Below are 21,544 nucleotides of genomic sequence, written 5' to 3' on the forward strand. Positions count from 1 at the left end.
GAAGAACTATTCTCTAACACCACTTCTCAAATCCTTATCTGAAAGAAGTCAGAGCTAATGTGTGACTGGGGTGATCCAGGAATCTGGAGTTCACTCTCAGTGCCTCCCGGGAAGGGGACAAACAGGAATTTTGGCCTACGTCTGGGAAATGATATATCCAATCCATATGATAGACTCAGTAATGCAAAGTGGTAACAGTAGTTAATCTGGAAAGCTAGAGCAACCACTATTTACAGTAACATGCATTTTCAATTCTAGACAGATCTCAGAAGGCTACCGATCTAAGCATCAAGCTTTTTATATGACAAGTGCTTATTACAGTAAAAGGGGTAGCTTCCATCTGAAATGGACTCTACTCAAATTAGGCCAAGAAATTTTTTATGTTGTATCTTGATTTTCCTTGGGGACACCATGGGTACTCTAAATATTGGCAAGGGCACTGTAAATTTAGGCTCCATCTGCAGCAATAATAAATGAAGTCATGGGTTTCAGTTTGAAGAGAGATTATACATTTTAACACTATTACCTTGCTTAACTCTCAAAACATAGCAAAAAAAAGGCTGATAGGAAATAAATAATACACCACTGATTCATGAATAAGGGCACTGGATGGGATGCCCTACACAAGTGACTTAACTAGGTTTCCATGTCTAGAAAAGAGTGAAGCTGCGTTTGCAGCCTATTTTTTTGCTTTTTGGTGTAGATCTATATTCTGTGCCATAACCCAGGGATCAGAGATCTTAAAGAATACCTTACCTTCATATAAACCAGCACTGGGAGATGAGCACAGTAATGGGAGAAGACTGCGCAATGAAAAACAAAATAGTGAGTAGTAGACTATTTTGAATGAGGACTAGGGAAGTCATTCTCAAAAGATGGGTAAAGAAACTGTACTGTTCTTATGAGTAAACAAGGCCATAAAAATTAATGAAGGGATTAGTTCCTTTAAATTGTAACGCATTTCTTTAGCATCTACAAGGTACCTGCTATAGAGAAGGCTACGGCAGGTAAAGATTTTACATTGCAAGCCCCAAAGAGCAAGAACTTTCATAAATTTAAAATCAAAGAAAAGGGAATCCTCATTGAGAAAAAAAACGACTGCTGTTTAACGATCTAAATTCTATCCTATCATTTCAGATACTCGAGCCAGTGTCGATGCTTTGTTTCAATGGGGCATGCAAAGAACCTGGCGATCTGCTACTGAAACACAATCAAAAGGAAGCAAGCAGTGCCTACAAATTGGCAATAAAGGCTGTGTGTTTTAGATGGAGTTTGCATATTCCCACTTTGAAATGTAAAACTGTAACCATAAGTGGGTAAGTACATTGGGGATTTGATTCTCTTTCATTACGTTTTAGGAAACGATCTACTGAATGAGCACTTAGGATCAGTTATGGGTCTCATTCACTGACCTTTAAGAATCTAAGATTCAAATGCAAACAGCCTTCCTCAAGCAGTCTCCTCTCCATACTTAGAAATTAACAAGCTAATTTTAGATGGCATTTTTTTTTGGTTGAGGAGGCAGTTGATCAAATCTGTTTAGGGCTCCTTTCTATTCTACTTGCTATTTAGAGAGAACAGATGGGAGGTATCAGAATAAGCAATTCTATAGCTTATATGACCCATGTCAGGTCAGCTATAAAATCTGCTGTTAAAGAAATATAGCTGCCTGAGAGGATGTTGAACTAGATGGGGGGTTTGAAAGATATTTACATCCTGGATTTTTTCCCATCAAGTTAACAAAAAAGAAAAATGTATATGATAGTGGGTGCTTCCTGGTAGAACGTGAAGACAACTGAAACCCATACTTCTTACTTTCTTTCTTAATACATTGAAGGTATCTCACTCTCCTGGTGTGCTTTCGTGAAGTTAATGCAACTTCCTTCTGAAAAAGGACTCTAAAAAGCATCTCCAATGTGTATGATGCTTTGAAGCACTCTAAAGAAACAGCTGTGCAACTCCTCTTTCTCATCTATGACACCTGGAATTTGGGAAACACTTTTCTGGTAATATGAGTTCCGGCCAAGGGCAGGGTCATCTTCCTGCTGGAGAACAATTGCAAAGTTTCCTACACTTTCAATAATATGAACATGTATTCCAAGTCATTAAATTAAATACCTTCTTTCAGTGTCAACTTGAAACTTGAAAATAAACTCTGAGGTAGCAGTAATACAGTAATGAGGGTCCTTGGAATTTAGCCTTAGATCTCATATATATATATGTATATACGTATATATACATATATGTATGTGTATATATATATATATACAGTTGGAAATTGCAAATTATGTTGTTAAAAGATTAGGTTAGAATTGAAGCATGCTTTCTTTCCTCCCAGAAATGGACACCCCAGTACAAGGAGGGAAGTATATCCCAACTGTAGAGCAACCTGGATAATCTGTCTGACCCAGGAGGCAACTGAAAAAAAAAAAAGATACAGAGAAGAGAGTCAGTATAACACAAATAGTATTGTATCTCTGCTCTCATTTTAGAGATTTATGTCAATATTCTCCTGCCCCTCTAAATATGTACTTCATTTCAGATGCTTTTCCCAAATAGATGACAAGTCTATAGAGTCACAGCATACCTCTGATCTTCAAGAACATATAAAAAAATAGTTTTGTGAAGGCAAAAGAGGGAGTAACGTTTACACATTCCCCTTCCTCTGCTCACCCCACAATTAAAATCTTCAGTCTTAAGTCTGAGGGAAAGTTGGCAAAGGGACATGAGAAACTCAAGGCAAACATTTAGCACTCAAGTGTTGTGTGCTACAGTAGTAAATTGTTACTTTCTCCCCCCTCTTTTTCTTTCTTAGCATCTTTTCACTTTTGTTGACCAAGTAAATTAGTAGGCAGGGATAAGGACATGTGGGTTATTTATATCATTAGGATTTCATCTTCTCAATCTGACTTGTAACTAAAGGCAATTCTTCAAGGAATCTTCCAGAAAGCTTTTTTTGAGGTAGATAAAACTTGACCAAAACCAATCTAAAGAAGGCAAACGGTATCTAAAGCTGCAATGTAGACAAGGATTAGTTAGGAGGAAATTTCAATAGTGAAATATGAGCTTGTCATATACAATATTACAGAAAAGAGGGACAGGGCTTAAGGCTCTCCATCATTTAGACAGGGCTTTTAGTATTTAATAGGTGGGAAATAGGTTAATCTGGCTAGCATAGAACAGAACTGGGGGACCAAAGACAGAGCAAGAGAAGAACTTTGGTCATCACAGAGTTAAGCAAGAGTGGGCAGTAACAGCATGGATATGTATCCAGCAGACTTTAGTGATCAAGAAGGACAGTATAGATTATAGTATCACAGCAATTTGAAAGCAATGAACACCCTAAAAGTTTTAAATAATGCTTTGTTATCACTGTTGTCTGTATAAAGAGAAAATTTTTGCATCCTTCATTGGGTCTCTTATTTGTACACACATACTGTAACTATAATAAGTGATATCATGGAACGCCAAATCTCATCTCAAATTAGTGAAATGGATTCAGAACTCCTTTGTTCTGCCTTTTTGACTTACAGATGAACAGGCTGATGTGCCTGAGACCCAGGGAGGTGAATTCTCCCAGCTGGGGCCTTCCTTTCTGGAGACTCATTGCTATCATCATAGGCAGATGCTCTACTTTTAAATGAACTTGCCATCATAGGCCAAATGTTAGTAGTTAAACACCATTCTCCAGAAACACACAAAGCTAGACTCAAGTTCACAGACACAGCTGGTGGTTAAGAAACTCTTAATGAAGGAGAGAAATTCTCTATTGGCTCCAAGTCATTCACCATGACTTCTGAAACACTTAGATTGGAATTGCTTTCTCTAAGAGAGAAACAAAGAATCACTATTGTCCTGTATTTCTCTCCCCAATCTAAGAATAAACATTTGTTAGAACATCCAATGGAAAAACGTGGATCACACATAATGCTCTCGCGGGTTGATATAAACTCTCTCGGCGTCGTTGGCTTGAAGATGTCTGTTGGGGTTCCGGTCTTGGTAGCACATCTGATTGCAAAGCGGGTACATCTGCTGAATTCCATCTTCCTCCACTGGGTTCTCCTCGTCATAGTCAAACCTCCTGCTATTTAATCCATTCTAAAAATTCAAACATTGCTTAGATTAGTAGAGCAGCTGTTTGCATTTTTCTGCTCCCTGGTAAAAACAGGCAAGAATACGAAGAAACACAGTCTATGTATGTCCTTGATTAGTTATGAATAAGTTGTAAGTTATGAATAGTAAAGCCTTTTAAGTTATGAATAGTCAAGTTCAACAACTTATCATATTGTAGCCATATTTAATTTTTTTTAAAAAATTGTGGGTGATACCCAAAATGTTCAGGAACTACTTTTGGCTCCGGTGCTCAGGGATGGTTCTTGGTAACCATGGGACAATAAAAGGTGCCTGGGCCTGGAGCATGGTCTCTAGCCTGTTGGATTCTCTCTCCAACCCTGGCCATTTGTTCCTTACACTATCTGGAAAGGGTGGTAGAAACTCCTACATAGAACATAGTAATGAATGTAGGCAAATGTAGGTTTTAAAACTTGGAACTGGCATCAGTTCAGGCAAACTGGGAAACAAGGTTGTATGTAAACTTCAAAGTCTCTCAGAATGGCTCCAATTTAAGAATTAAATCAAATAACCAGCACAACCCCTCAATGATTCAGCTTGGGGGATTAGAGAATAAACTGGAATTTGGCTGGATGTTGGACATAATTGTGAACAAAAAGTTATCATAAAGATATTCTCTTCTCTGACTTTTGTACCTTAACTGACCTTGGGTCACACCTAATATAAACGAGCCCCCACCCTCACCCTAAGAACAAGTCTTCGCCTGGTTATGGGTTACAGAGAACTTTATCATGTCTAAGGAGACTGTGTTCAAGTAGTTGAGCCATACTACAGACACTCATAGCAAAGGAGGGAATACAATTACATCTATTGCAGGTCAGATGGTATTTTAATAAGAATGGGAGCCACTAACTCTGCCTTGGCTGACCCAGGGAGCAAGGTCACATTACTTACTGAGTGCTGAAGACCTCCAGCCTCTCTTTCTTTGAACTGAGTCTGCATAGACAAGTGCTCGGTCTAGAGGAGAAGAACAGAAAAGGATATGAACTGTGAGGCACCATGCACATTCGACAACAGAGCCACTGATACTACTAAGACTGCTGTTTCCAAAAGAGACAATCAGGTCTTGTTAAATGTCTGCCAACTAAATCCTCCTCCTCTCTCTCCCCATCCCCCGTTCTTCCCCTTCCCCTTCCCTTCTTTCTCTCCAAATTTCCCCTTTAGAAAGGAATAAAACACACAGGTCATCTGACTCAGGGGCTCTATGGAAGGCTCCTTTACACCTTACCGAAGGGAGGACTCAGCACAAAAGGTCTCTTGCTATTTTTCTCAGTTGAACAGTCTTTGATTTTAAAGTGATGTGTGGTGGTGATCAGATTTATTTCTGTGCCTTTCTAGCTGTGTACAATCACCCAGCCCTTCCTGCCTAGGCTCTGTTCCCCCAACTCCTCACAGATGAAAGGGGTTTGAACCTCATCCTGAAAAAAAAATCTTTTTGGTTTACAAACATACCAATTCACCCACAAGTTAAATATCACCTCTTTTGGGAAACACTTCATAAAACCCACAAGCAGAAACAGTCTCTCCCCCTTTTATGCTTTCATTGCATAAAATATCATGAATATTTTCTTAAATGCTTATCTTATTCACTAGATTGAATATGTTCATTGGAGGTTTTTAATAAACATTTCATTTTATCTTGCATTCATTCTATAGATTCAGTACCTTCATTCTGTAGAAGAAACAGGCTCAGAATGGAGGCACCTCCAGTCACAGACTGAGATCTATGTCACAAACTGATTTAAACAGTACTTGGTTGACTTATTAATGGTTGACTTAATTATTAATTGAACATTCTATATCACCCACGCCTAGAAATTAGAGGCTTAATAAACACATGAAAGCATACTTGGAAATCCTAGACCAGAAGCTTACTTACCAAAATGCTTTCCATATCAATATCTTGCGGTGGTCTTTCAGTCCAAAAGATTTGTCCCTTAATTTCTGACATTTGAAATATTACCCATCATGGTCTAATTAAATCATCATTTCTTATACAAGACTTTTCCATATGATCCAAATTTTCCTTGCTTTCAGTTATCCCATTCTTTATGCTTATACTTTTACTATAGGTCGCACCATGCTTTCATGTTTTTGTTTTTAATGGTTTTTGGGTCACACCTGGCAGTGCTCTGGACTTAGTCCAAGTTCTGAGCTCAGGAATCACTCCTGGTGGACAAAGGGGACCTTATGAGATGCTGAGGATCAAACCCAGGTCAGCTGCGTGCAAGGTACCCACCTTAACAACTATCTCTCTTTGGCCTCTAATCTATCTTGTTTCCTAGTTGTACTGTCCGATTTCTCTCAACCCCAGCAGCATGTCTTGATTTCCTCCATCGATACTAAAGGCACACATTTGCAGAAATCCAAGGCAGGGCTAGCGTCATGAACATGTGACCACACACACATAGAACCTTGCAGTTGGAAGAGTAGCACTTGGGGGTTTAATGTTCTACATCTCAGATTTCTGGATTTCACTGTCAGCTTGTTATTTTGTAAGATGTCTAAGGAGACAATGAAGCACATACTTCCAGGACTTGTAGTCTCAGCTCGAAAAGCCATCCTGCTTCCTACCACTTATCTTCTGTAGGATAACAGTTGTTTGTCCTTTCCAGGAGCAGGGACTAGGAGAGACGAGAGATGAGGCCACAAGATGGAGTGCAGAGAGATGAGTAGAAGAGGTAGGAGGAGACAGGAATGAGGAGCAGTGTGATGATAGTAACCCAATAAACCTAAGCTCCCTGTGGTAAGGCAGAAAGGACAAACCAATGTTATCCTACAACCTTCTCCTTGGTTCTTGGCTAGTATTCTCCCACCGTGGTTCACCAGGTAAACTCTGCCCCCCACCTTTCCCTCCAGGACTATATTCCATAACTATCTCTGTGTGCACCTACCCACCTCCCATCTGCCATGGTACCCAAGTGCTGGCTGAGAGAAGAGTGGGGTCAGGGGAACATAATCACAGAGTGAGACCCAAATGGTAGATGGTGGAGGTCATTTTTCATTGAGGACAAGCCATTCACTCATCCCACATTTGGTTTGGTACCTAGTATCATCATCTTGACATTCTTACATTGCAAACAAAGGCCCAGGTATTTTCTTCCACGTTGCTCTGAGACTTAGAAATTATCATTTGGCACTGGTTCAAGAGAAAAATTAACAAAGAACTAGGAAAAAAATAACAAAAATCAAAACACTTCCTCTAGTTTCTAATTTTTAGATTACCTGTGTTAATTTTATGCTCTATTAATAGAGAGAATTCTACACAATTTTACAAGAGACAAGGCAGGTAGAAGAGTATTTTCTAGAAAAAGTGCCTCTTAATGCAGAGGTGGTGATATGCTTGCCTAGCATGTGGCAGTCCTGGGTTTGATCCAAGGCACTCCCTATAATTCCCAAAGCACTACCAGGAGTTATCCCTGAGCCAGAACCAGGAGTAAACCCTAAGCCACTGGACACGGCCCCAAAACAGAATTAAACTCCAGAGTTCAAGAGAAGACTTGATTGGAATAAGTGCTGTTCTAGGTTAGTGCCATGAAACTCCAAACACTTTGCTTTTGTGCCACACCCAGCGGTGCTCAGGGCTTACACCTGTCCCTGTACACAGGATTCATTCCTGTGGTGCTCAGGGGACCATGTGTAGTGCTGGACATTCTGACTGGGGTAGGTCCTGTGCAAGGCAAAGTAAAGTAAGCACCTGAACCCCCAAACTATTTTCACCAGTCCCACCAAGTAATAAACTTAAAATGACCCCAAAATAAGTTATCTTCCACACTTTACTGGTTACTCTAGGCAAACTCACATTTGATTATAAACAAAACACGTAACTACCTTTAAGTTGTTGGAAATCTGTATTCGGGAAGAACACATATGACTCAGTGTCTAGAATAACAATATGACCAGCACTGTAACAGTACTAGGAAATTCAGAGGGAAGAAAATCTATTTTTTGTTTCCATACTGCCAGATTTCAAAGAGACGGCTTTATGAGCAATAGCAGCATGGCTAACTATTTTCATTTTAGAAGTCCATCTAACCGTGAGAGTTAATAAATTCCCCCAAACTGACAGAAACTTGACTCCAAACAAAGAAGTACAGAGATGCATGGAACGAATGCAGAAATTGAATAAGGGCAACTTACATACAGGGGGTTGTGACTTTGGACATTGTGGGCAAATCTTTGGTTTGAAAGAAGATCCTATGTAACTACTTAGTACTGGATTTTTCAAAAATTGTTTTTATTGAATCACTGTGAGATAGAGCATTACAAAATTATTCATGATTGTGTTGCCGTCATAAAATGTTCCAACAACCATTCGTCCCCCAGTGTAATTTCCCAGCATCCGTGTCCCCAAGTACTGGATTTCTTGTATCCTACTGAAAGAATGTCTTTATTTAATATCTAACTAATGATAAGTGTGTGTAAGAATATTGATGCTAAGGCTCCAGAGTCATGTCATGAGCTACTTTGTTCTGTCAAGATTAATGATTCTGTCTGTGGTTTCATGTATATTTCAGCAGTAAGTATAATACATGCTGATTTTATTCCCAGAATAAGATTACCATAGGTCAGACGAGTATGATGATGATGCTTAAAAGAAAACCCCACTCATTTCTGTCCATAAAATTAGCCAGAAGCAGCAGATTTCAATATAAACAAGAAGAGAGTTGTAAAACTTGAACAGGAAATGGTGCCCAGATACCACGATTAACTTTTGTGCACAAACAGAAAACTAAGTAAATGCTTAAGTTCCTTTTCTCTACCCAAGATAGCATATCTGATCAATAAATCTCTATACTTCATATAAATTTTATAATACATTATTTAATTAAATTATGCAGATGGAAGTCTCCTGTATTCTAGGGAGAGCCCTATATTAAGTATTAGGACTACAGAAAGCATGCTGTGCTTGTCATATGTTGCATTCTAATTTCTGACAAAATACATCAAGTTTTCATTTAATCTAACAGTGAGTCCAAATGTTCTTATCCTGCTCCTCAATACATTGCCTACAACGCTGCATATTCTGATGTATTAAAAAGGACCACAGATTATACAAAAGTGACCTGCATATATCTGGTGCTTAATATATAGGTACTGACTTAACCACTGAGATTTTAATTGATGGGTACATTATTTGCACAATTTTTCTACAAAGCCATGGGTTACTCTAAATGTCTATTATGCATTTAGAAGACCCTATTTTCAAGTACTACCTCTTAGCAAATTTTTAACTATAACCTGCATTTATTTTTCTAAAATAAAGCTACTAAAAGTCATAGAGACCTTCATTGCTGACTCTCAAGTTGCTAAAACTACTGTTTTATGTATTACTATATTTTACCTTAGTACATATTTCACTTACTCTGAGAGTATCTCGCCTAGCAAGCTACTGAGAGTATCTCGCCTGCACGGCAAAGCCTGGCAGGCTACCCGTCATGTATTCTATATGACAAAAACATTAAATAATAAGTCTCACAATGGAGACATTACTGGACCCACTCGAGCAAATCGATGAACAACGGGAGGACAGTGACAGTGACAGATGCTTTTTACTTGTGTTTTAAACATGAAAATTTATTTTCAGTGACGCAACTGATACTAAAATCCATGAACAAAACTTGCAGAAACATTATGGTTTATTTTTGATAATGAAAAAAAAATAAGATTTCAAGCTCTTCTTCTCATGAGAGCTACATAATCCTGGTTATTTTACTTGATCTGGCAATGAAAGACTACAAGCTAGAGTTCAATTTGGCAAAATCATTCCTGCTGCTGACAAATTTGAGTCTTCCAAGCCTTTTGACTTAAAAGCCTTAAATGTTGTTTTTTTTATGCATGTTCTTACCTTCCCAAACTTTTCCCTCACATTTTCCCTCCAATTCCTAGCCCCAAACTGTTTTCCTCTTTCAGAATTGTTTCACATTTAGAAAAACATCTAACATAAGTCACTCCTATTGCCGTAAGAATTTCCATACCACTGTTCTTCAAATCCCTTTTGCCATATAAGCCTGCTCAAATTTCTCCTTATCTTTAGAGAGATCGTATCTATTATGGTAACATTTAAATTCTAAAGGGTCCTTAAACATACTTCTCAATGCCTTGGTTTAGTATGATTCCTAAAACTCAATACCTCGCTGTTGAAAGACCACCCTATTTTCCTAAGTTTACTAGATCCTCTAAACACCTAACAAACTTGCACCTAGTCTGCCCTCTATCGTTGCTATTCCATCTCAGGCATTTACAAGGTTTCCCTCTCACATCCTTGGGTAAACTTCCATTGTCACTTAAGAGTACCTCAGACATAACCAAATATTTAACTGGGAACTATTTGCAATGGAACCAGACAATCGGATTACAGATCACATGAAGAATTCATGAATGCATTACTTATTTTGATTCTGCTAGAAATCTTGGCTAGTCCATTAGAAATGAAGCAAATTACTGCATAGTGCTCTTTCATGTCTACCCAGAAACTAAATCTTCATTGTATAATTGAAACCCAAGCACAAAGATGTGTAAGTCTGCAACTGTACCTCATGATGTCTCACTATTAAAAAATTAAAAAAAATTACAAACCACTTGTATCTAGTTGCTGTCATATTGTATAGCTTAGGCCTAGGAGGACCTCGGAACCAAGCTCAGGTACTATTTCTGGAAACCACTGAAGTTTTCTTAAAAAACAAAATTTCAGAATAAAACAAAAAATACCTTAAGGTATAATGTTAAAACGTTACAAACAGGAGGCGAAGAGACAGTAGAGCAGGGAAGGCACTCATCTTGCATGTGGCTAACCCAGGTTCAATCCTCGACACCCAGTATGGTCCTGCAAACACCATCAGGAGTGATCAAGACTGCAGAGATGGGAATAAGTCCACAGCACTGCCAGGTGTGGCACCAAAATGAAACAAAATTTGAAAATTGCAAACAAAAACCAAGAGAAGTTGTCTGTAGACCTGTATATAAGGAATGTTATGGGGAAGTTGCTATTGAAGAAAATAAATTCCAAATAAGAATTCATAGGTTTTCAAATTTTTGTTAAAGACACTGCAACTGAAACTATGAGTATACATGTGTACAACAAATGCAGAAACAAAATTATAAGAATGTTAAGGAAAGAAACTGAAGTATACATTAATGCCTAACATAAAACTGTACATTGTTATGATAACACGTCTGTGCAAGTATTTATATGAAAAATTTACATACTGAAAAAGTAAAGCAAAAAGGTATGGCTATATATTCAAGAATGCTAAACACAAAAATAGTTAATATAAAACAAAATAGTTAATAGTTAAACTAAATAGTTAATAGTTAATTTAAAACAAAATAGTTAATTTAAAACAAGGTAGAAAAAAAGGGAGGAGGGAATTTTTAAAAAGAGAAAGAACCAATATAAACACAATATAACAATTGAAACAGAATTTTCAGACTGAGTAAAGGACATCATATTCAATTACATGTGTTCTATGTTAAGTAAAATTTAAATGTAGAAATATATTCTAACTGAATGGAAAAACTCATACCATTGACACCTGAATCACAAAATGTTCAAAACTGAAGTATCTGTATTAATATAGATATAATTTCTGGACAAAAAAGTACAATGAATCTTTTAAAACTAAAACAGGATCAACTTACCAAAATAATTCTATGTACATACATATTAAAAGAGTACTTAAAGTAAGAAATAGAACAAAAGTACAAAAGCATATTCATGTAGCTAAAAGTAAAATATCTCTCAATAACTGACAGTAATGTAAACTAAAATTATGTACAGAGAAGGCCTGAATAACACTGTTCATCAGTTGAACATAATTGACATTGGCAAAACATTTTACTCAACAGGAGAATACGCATTGTCTCAGTATATATAAAATATTTCATTTCAAATGGGTGAAGGGAAGCATACACTCTGGCGGAGGGTGTGATGCTGGAATATTTTATGCATGAAATTCTCTCATTATCAATATTATATTACAAATCATTGTATCTAAAATAAAAATATAGTACATAATAAAAGTAGTTTCAATTTAAAAAGGATTTATATCCTATAGATATATTTCCTAATTCTAAAAGAATTGATGAGAAATCAATAATCATTTGGAAAGCTTCAAAATCTTTGGAAAGTAAACAGTATACACCTAAATAACTCAAAGGAAATAGAAAAATGGAAAAAAAGGCAAAATATTTTAAATTGAGTGATTAAAAAGTCATTAATAGGTATAAAATAATTCTATACTAAACTTTGTGAAACTTTGTGAAACTATGAGAGCTCAAAATATTAAGAAAAGAATTAATGGCTTTTGGGTCACAGCAATAGTCCAGCAGGTAGGGAGCTTGCCTCATAAACAGCCTACCTGGGTTCCATCCCTGCACCATATATGGTCTCCTAAGCCTTGCCAGCAGTGATACCTGAGTGCAGAGCTAAGAGTAAGTCCTGAGTACTGCCAGATTTGGCCCCTAAAGTGAAAAATAAAATTAAAAAAATAATAGCTATCAATTCTTATATTGGGAAAAATATCTTAATGATCTAAACATTTTTAAGAAAGTAAAAAGTAAAGTATAAAGGAAATTGAACAGTTTTGCTTGTTTTTAAGCCACATCAATGGTGCTCGGGGTTTATTCTGTGCTCTGTACACTGGATCACACCTGGTGGTGCTCAGGGAGTGGAGCTCAGGGTGCATGGAGAGGTTCTGGGGCTGAATCTGGGTTGGTAACATGCAAGGCAAGCATCCTACCACTCCTCTAGCCCCAGAAAATTAAATCATAAACGAGGTAGAACAACAGGAGTAACAGCTAAAACAGTCAATAAGCAACAAATAAACAATGATCAAAATTAATGAAACTAAAGATAGTTATTTGAAAAGACCACAGAATTGGAAAGCTACTAATTAAAAAAAGAAAAAAAACAAATCACTATTAAAATAAATTATGACATTACCACTGATCTCATCTAAATTAAAAGGATAAAAAACATGATCAATTTTATACCGATTAATACCAACAATGTAGATGAAATTTACAAAAATGTTTTTGAAAGACACAAAATCCACAGAGACACTTCAGGCTCACATGGAAGCACTAGTAAATTCTACTAGACATTCAGAAGACTAAAACTACTCTTAATTTTTATTTTTTGCAAAATGTAAAGAAAGTTCATTGTAACTCCTTTCATAAGATAGCATTATATGAAAGCCAAACAAATATATTACAAAAAACACAAAGGATTTTTATTCACAATATTCCAAAACCTTGTAAAAAACTGTCCTTAACAGTTGAATGAATAAACAAATTAAAGTGCAATCATACAATAGGCTAGTACTCAGCAATGAAAGAAAATTTATTCATGCAGCAACATGGATCTCATAAACATTATGCTGAGCAAAAGAAACTGGAGACAAAGGAATGTACTGTGTCCCATTTATGTGAAGTTCTCCTCAAAAGGCATGCGAAGATAACTGCTAGGAATCATGAGAGTTGGAGGGAGAACTAGCAGTGAAAGGAATGTTCAAGATATTTTCAAGTCCCAGAAAAGTTCTTAATTGGGGTAGTGGTTAAATTTGCATCAATGTATACATTTGCCAAATTTACCAAACTGTGACCTTGAAGTGGGGCATAGTTTTACATAAATCATAATTCAATAAAGCTGAGCTAAAATTGCCTTTCTGTTTTATGATATTCTACATTGGAGAACACTCAATAAAGAGAAGCAGAAGTTAGTCTGGAATCTGACATGATACAAGACGTCACTGTCACTGTCCTCTCGTTCATCAATTTGCTCGAGCGGGCTCAGTAACATTGTGAGACTTGTTACTGTGTTTGGCATATCAAATACGTCACTGGTAGCTTGCCAGGCTTTGCCGTGTGGACGAGATACTCTCAGTAGCTTGCTGGACTCTCCGAGAGGGGCGGAGGAATCGAACTCGAGTTGGCCATATTGGCTGCGTACAAGGCAAATGCCCTACCCGCTGTGCTATCGCTCCAGCCCACAAGCACGTAGTACATTTTATATAGTCATAAACGATAGCCATGCATTTATTCACAAGACAAAGATTCCTCAAGGCATAAATTATATTACATCCCTACCTATTAAGTACCTCTCATAGAATATGTAAAAAAATACTAAAACAATGAGGAAAGATACCATTTCCCTTTTCAGTTACTTTTTTAACAGTTATGACAGACCGGATTGCAATGAGCAATAATGTATTAGAATAAAGTAAAATTTGCAACAACATTAGACACTTGTCTAATGAGATACATAATTTGTTATGGTTCCCCTGATGTTACCCATAAGGGTAAATTTTTATGAATGCTTCTTATAAATAGTAAATCCCGACAGTGACAGATCTAAAGTCACTGCTTCTAATCTATTCATGAATGATTTTTGAAAGGTTATGACATGTAGTAATTTGTAATTTTGTTCAGACAGAAATTTGAATAAAGATCTACTCATCTTAGTTTATTTGTGTGTTTTTGGGTGGATCTCCCATGCAGAACACAGCAGGCCTGGAGGCCACTCCTGGCAATAGACATCATCTGCCCTTTTGCATGGATATGGTGGTTCAGTGCTAGGGTTCAGTGATGCAAGGCAGCAACTTGGACCACCAGGGTGATACCAGACCGTGCTTTGGGAAATGTGTGGTAGTAATGATGAAACTCAGTCTACTGCATGCAAAATTTTGCTCCAGTCCTTTAAGCTATCTCCCTAAGCTCTTAGAATGTTTCTGTGGTAGGATAATTAGCTTGTCAATGAGCTTAGTCCAATAGCCATCCTTCCGTGTGTCTTTGTTACTCTCAACTCATATATGAGCTTTATAAAAGGGGCATTTAGGGAGAAAGCCTAAAGTTTATCAAAAAGCCTGTAAATTACACATTACATGTCAAGGGAGAGAGTTATTGGGAATTAATCAAAGTCCTTCCTCCTCCCTTCCTTTCCCTTTTTTCCTTCCCTTCTCTCCCTCCCCTATCCTTCCTTCCCTCCTTCTTCTTCCCCTCTTCCTTCCTTCCCTCCCCTCCACCTCTCTCTCTCACTCTCTCCTTCTAACTTTATTTAAATATAATGGTTTAAAAAGTTGTTCATAATACAGTTGTCTGACAATTCAACACCAATCCCACCACCTGAGTGATCTTCCCTCCATCAATTCCCATTTTCCTAACCACCACCCAAGCCTGACCCCTTAGCAAGCACATGATAATTTGTTTTATATTGCTTATTACAACCAAATGGCTAAAGGAATCATCAAAGGTACTTCAGTAAAATTTGTGAAAATTGTTGTATCTCATCATGGGGCTGTTAAATCCTTGAGGATTTATTAAGCTATTCGACGCTAGTTGAGTCTTCTGTATAATTTTTGTTGAATTTAGCTGGCTATTTTACTTTCTCATCTAATTTGGTGTGCTCCTACTGGAATCTCAGTATAGTGGGATCTGGAGGTATCATACAACTGAGAAACTTCAGGATCTAAAGAAATGGATGAGTCTAACAGATTCTTAGTGAAGCCATGGAGTTAGGGGGAGTTAGGCCATAGGCCATTAGTGTGGAAGCTCCTGGGGTGGGAATTCGGCCTGCTCCCCTCCTGAGGACACTGTAGAATTTTCAGCTGGGGAACTGGTGTGTTCATAAATTTTATCTATTTGGCTTAGAGCTCTTCAGACACTGAGTTCATAAATCTGAAAAGCAGAGCCAGTGGGCAGTCAACAAAGCTATGGGAGGTGAGTGTGGTTGCCATGGTCTGGCAGGTGGGGTGGGAAGGCTGCCTGGCCCTACTCCAAGAAGACCCCAGTGTTGTCAGATGGGGTTAAGTGACAGGCCATGGCTGCATCCACGGTATGTGGATGCTGTAATCAAGATCGTAAACATCATAAAACAGATTCTCAATCCCTGCTGGTGTTGCACAGAGTTGAAGGAAGGAAACAAGAAAGTAACACATCTATTCTGACTCTAACTTTTAGTGATTCTGATGGAGGAATTGGGAATGGTATATTCTAGGAAATATGCAAGAGTGGGACAGAACACCTTGTGTCAATGTTTCTAAACGCAGGACCTGGATAGAGTTAAGAAGCAATTGTGAGTATGAACATCATAAAAACAGATTCTCATAGCCAAATCCACCTGCCCACATACCAAATTCTGCACAATGGATATGTCATTCCCAACGTTCTCCCTTCTGAAATCCGATGGGGCATTTTGTTGGTAAAGAAGCCAACAGCACCCGGCCCAGACAAGGTCAGACCAGAACACTTGAAGAACCTGTCACCAGTTCTCATCAATACCCAGGATCAGCTCTTCACACTCTACCTGTCTGAATGCAAGGTTCTGTCCCAATGGAAAACCAGCAGGACCGTTCTGTTGTACAAGAAGAGAGACATCCATGACATTGGCAACTATCCCCCGATAGTTGCCTGTTGTCCGTTGTCTACAAGTTGTTCACTCTAGTCATCCTGAGTAGAATAGGCAGAACACTAGATGAAGGACAACTGTTCATGCAAGCTGGGTTCTGAAATGGATCCAGCACAATGGACCTTTATCCACACTTTGACCAAGCTCATTGAGGTTTCTTGAGAATTCAGTATGCTGCTCTGTCTAACGTTCACTGATTTAAAGAAGGCCTTTGATTCTGTTGAGACTGAAGCAGTCATCCAAGCCCTAGCCAAACAGGGTGTTCAAACTCAGTACATCAGGATCCTCCATGAGCTGTATTACGGATTCACCACCAGGATCTCACCATTGTACAAGGAAGTGATCATCGATATCAAGAGAGGAGTTCGGCAGGGTGATACCATTTACCGAAACACTTCAGTACCACCGTCGAGGATGTCATGCAACAACTGGAATGGGAAGAAATGGGAGTGAAGATAGACGGTTGGCAACTATGCCTCTGCTTTTCTGAGGGCATCGTTCTAACAACACCAAACAGTAGCCAAGCAGCACAAATGCTGGCCAACTTTGACTGTGAGTGTGTAAAGGTCGGCTTGCAGCTGAATCTCTCCAAGTCAATGTTCATGAAAAATGAACTAGTCTCTGATGTTCCATTTGTCCTCAACAGAATGAACATCTCTGAATGCAGCAGCTATGTGTACCTGGAGAAATCAACATGAGGAACGACTTGGCGCCAGAACTGCACAGGAGGAAGAGAGCAGCATGGAGCACCTTCAGGAGTATCAAAGAAGTTGTTAAGAGGATGAAAAAACTCTGCTCTAGACACATCTTTTCTATTCTACCATTCTTTCGGTGCTAACATACACCTCAGAGATTTGGGCCCTACGAAAACAGGATGAGTATGCTATTCGGGTTTCCCAAAGAGGAATTGAAAGAGCTATGCTTGTATCACGCTTCACTCAAGTGAGAGAAGGAATCTGGAGTTCTGACCACTGTAGACAATCAAGAATCAGGGACGCTGTCTTGTTTGCCAAGGCGGATGAGCCAGATGGACCAGATAGGCCAGACACATAATGCGATTTAGAGATGACCGCTGGACTAGAGCTGTTACCGAATAGATTCCACAGGATGTCAAAAGAATGCATGGCTGTCCATCTACGAGATGGTCATACGGTTCAAAACCTTGAACAAATGGTTTGAGGCTCTTCTTGTTCCTGGACCGAGAAGATGCCATTGGGCTACACTAGCATGCGACAGGGACGAATGGAGACATTACTGGTGGCTGCCCGAGCAAATTGCTGATCAATGGGATGACAGGTGATACAAGTGATTTCTCTTCAGGCTCTCATGGAACCCTGATGTGTTCTTCATTTTTCTCCCTTGCCCCCCTGTTTTTTTCTTTTTGGGTGGCCTCATGCATCTTTCCTTCTAATACTCTGATTTGTTCCTCTGCTTCTATCAGCACTGTTCTGTTCCTCTTTTGAGTTGTTGGTCTTTTTTTTTTCCTCATCAGATCAGTGATTTCTGATTTAATGTTCCCTTACTCTCTTTTTTTTGCTGTTATTTTCAACAATAGCCTGATCACGGTCATTTGAAAATAGCACCAGAATAAAGACTCAAGAGTATCAAATTTCTTAAAAAATTGTCTTTTGTTTTCCTTAGTCAAGACTGGAACCCAAATCTTTCAGTTGAACAGTTCAGATGATGATAAAGCAAGTGGCGGACATCCAGCGAGCACTACACCTCTCTCATCTTTCCTCTCCACTTTATGCCATTTCCCATTTAAGCTGCCCATTTTCTTTCTGCTTGCACTATCCTTCTGTAGTCAGATTAAGAAATGACTGGATGTACTTGATAGCCAGTTTTTATGGTGGCTTAAAACAGATTATAGGAGAGCATAACAAGAATTAGAATCTCAGCTCTGAATTAAAAAAAATTTTAAATATGGGAGCATTGTTTCATGTCTCTAAGCCCCAGTTTCCTCAACTTTATTGTGGGAGCAATAGTAACATTTAAAAATGCGTCATAAGCATTTGTACAATAACTGTCTTAGGGGGTGAGGAGTAGTGGAGCTGTTTGTGCTGATAGGTTCCAGTCCTTTTTTGCCTAATATGAGCTTAACGGTGTCTGTTTTACCCATGTTGACATTGTGGAGCCAATTTCTGTGTTCCCTTTTTCTTCACTTTTTCCAATTCTAAACAATCTCCTCCATTCTTCCCAAGATTGGGCTGGAGCAATAGCACAGAGGGTAGGGCATTTGCCTTGCACACCACTGACCCAGATTCAATTACTCCAATCATCTCAGAGAGCCCGACAAGCTCCTGAGAGTATCCTGCCCACACGGCAGAGCCTGGCACGCTATCCGTGGTGTATTCAATATGCCAAAAAGAGTGACAAGTCTCACTTCATGTTCCTGGAGTGAGCAGATGCCTTTGGGCTACACTAATTCATGATAGGGACGAATGGAGACATTACTGGTGTTCGTTCACTCAAGCAAATCAATGAACAATGGGATGACATTGTTCTGTCATCAGCTAACACTGCTGCTCCTCTCTCTTTGAGGTCTTCCTTTTTCGTTTCTCTGCACAGCTTTGTGAGCTCAGAGGTTAGCTTGTGGTTGCCTGAGGCTCATGCCAAACCACTTTAGTGAATAAGCTCGAGAGTTTCCAGGCGTCTTTTTGTGGCTTTCCCACTCTTGGCATTCCTCATGCAGTCATGGAGGTGCTAAACCAGTAGATTGTATTCCTCATCAATGTTGTCAATGACGGCAGCTTCCCACGTTACGGCGATAGAGCCAAAGAGCTACCAGTTGGTGGTCATTCTGGGAGTTCTCTTCTTAAACTTTGTAGTCCTTTGTCCCTGCTCCGTGAAGTAGAATTTTGCATGAATGAGATGGTGGTCTGATCCCATTTGGAATTCTGAAACAACAGCAACATTGGTCAGGCAAAACCAACAATTGAATACGATGTGGTCAATTTCATTGTGGAACTTTCCACCAGGAGATTCCCATGTCCAACATTTAAATTTGGCCTTCTGGAATTGTGAGTTGCCATGGATGCTCTTGGTCGACATGATGAACTCAGTCTCTAACCCTATTCATTCCATTGTAGGCCATGGGTCCTGATGTGGAGTTCTTTGGGCAACCTTCTCAGTCCTATCTTGGCATTAAAATCACCAACAATGATCTTGTAGAAGGTGTGGTCTTCTCTGAGAACTTCTCCAGTTCCATGTAGAACTTCTCAATTTCTTCTTCATCATAGTTGGATGTTGGTGCGTAGACATCAAAAATCGAAACTGCCGACAGTGAGCCACATCTATTCAAGTATAATCATCTGACTTGGGTTTTTAGGCATTCGAATGAATCAATGCTCATGGCCATGTTTGTATTGACACGGACATCAACACCACCAACGCTTCTATCATCACATGTTCTGAGGAACAGTTCTCTAGTGTCAAAAGTGGCGTGATGTGATCAATGCCTTCTTGTCTCGGTCAGACCAATGATGTTGTACTTGATCTTCTGCACTTGCACCATCAGGTCCTCAATGGATGCTTCCAATGCCAGCATACGTGTATTGAAAGTACAGACAGTCATTTTAGTCCTTCTTCATTTTGGCAGCCTAGTTCGGCCCTGAGATTTTATCAATCTCTCCTTGCTCATCCTTCTCAATGCAGCCATATTGGAGGCTCTTTCAGGATCAGGGGCAATGAAGCCCATTGTTTTTACTGTTTTTGGCATATTAAATACGCCACGGGGAGCTTGCCAGGCTCTACCATGTGGGAGGGATACTCTCGGCAGCTTGCTGGATTCTCCAAAAGGGATGGAGACTTTCAGGTGTCCTCTAATGGCCATTACAGGTGATCCCATGGTTCACACCATATTTGAACCCTATCCAATATGGTGTGGAAAATGGGTATTAAGTGTCTTATGATGTGTCGCACAGCCACAAAGCTGGAAAGCACCCTGGATTGTGGAGGCAGCTGGGTAGTGGAGGTAGTGGAGGTTGGCCGATGAGGCATTTATCTGGCACTGGCAGGGGGGGTCTTCTGCCTGTGGTCTCTGGGTCACCAGGGATTGGTCGAAGCAGGCAGAGGATCTCTGTTTCCGGATCCCATTGAGCCTGGAGTCCAAGGTCACAAAATTCCACTTTACCTGGTTCTGTGGGGCTTCATTCATGCGTGAGGCTCAGCCTCTCTTTGTTATAACAAAGAGAAGTAACATCTGAATTATACGAGAGATAGAGATATCAGCCTGAGAACAGCATATGGAAATCCAAAAATCACCTATAAAGGGAACTCCCATAAAAATAACAGAAGACCTTTCAAATAAAGTCTTGTAGGCCAGAAGGGAGTGGGATTATGTATCCAATACAGTCAATGAACTAAGCATCCAAACAAGATAACTTCATACTGCTAGACTATTATTCAAATTCAGTGGTCTACTTCAGAACTTCAAAGGCAAACAACAGCTAAAGAAGTTCTTAGTCACTAAACTGGAAATGAAAGATGCACCAAGAGGTCTCATATAAAAGGCTACAGAAACCAAGACCACTGAAACAAAAACACATATAAATATTTCTTTACTTCAATAATTTCACTTAATTTCAATGGTCTGAATTAACCAATCACAAAGTTACGTAAATCTTAAGACTGACGCCAACCTTCTGTTTCTCCCAGAGCCTCAACTTGGGTTGTTGTAAACACAGGCTCAAATAAAAGGTCAGGAAAGAATCGGGCAAGGAGAAGCTAAAAAGATGGGGACAGCCTTACCTGTAGGGCTGGACTTCAACTTTAAGGTATTAAAAGAAAAAGATGTACATTATAAATGATCACGGGATATATTCGCCAAAAAGATTTAACACCAAAGGATCATCCAAATAAAACTACTAACAGACTTGAAAGAAAATACTGGCAACAAAGTAGTATGAGATTTTAATTCCACACTCTCACCACTGAGTAGATCACAGAGACAGAGAATCGATAGAAACAGCAGCCTTAAATGATTAAAAAGAAGAGCAGGGCTTAGCT

General features: G+C 39.0%; 1 protein-coding gene across 1 annotated transcript in view; it reads right to left on the reverse strand.

The window, feature by feature from the left end:
- Positions 1-3,309: 3,309 nt before the first annotated feature.
- The window catches only part of NECTIN3 (nectin cell adhesion molecule 3), a 105,490-nt gene continuing 87,255 nt past the window's right edge, over positions 3,310-21,544 (reverse strand). The window contains exons 9-10 of the mRNA XM_056109381.1: positions 5,026-5,088; positions 3,310-4,098 (exon numbers count right to left, since the gene is read on the reverse strand). Of these exons, the coding sequence (XP_055965356.1) occupies positions 3,919-4,098; positions 5,026-5,088 (243 nt within the window). The 3' untranslated portion in view covers positions 3,310-3,918. The remainder of the gene's footprint in view (positions 4,099-5,025; positions 5,089-21,544) is intronic.

The sequence above is a fragment of the Sorex fumeus genome, unplaced genomic scaffold (assembly GCF_029834395.1).
Source record: "Sorex fumeus unplaced genomic scaffold, SorFum_2.1 ptg000265l, whole genome shotgun sequence".
NCBI classification, from domain to species: domain Eukaryota; kingdom Metazoa; phylum Chordata; class Mammalia; order Eulipotyphla; family Soricidae; genus Sorex; species Sorex fumeus.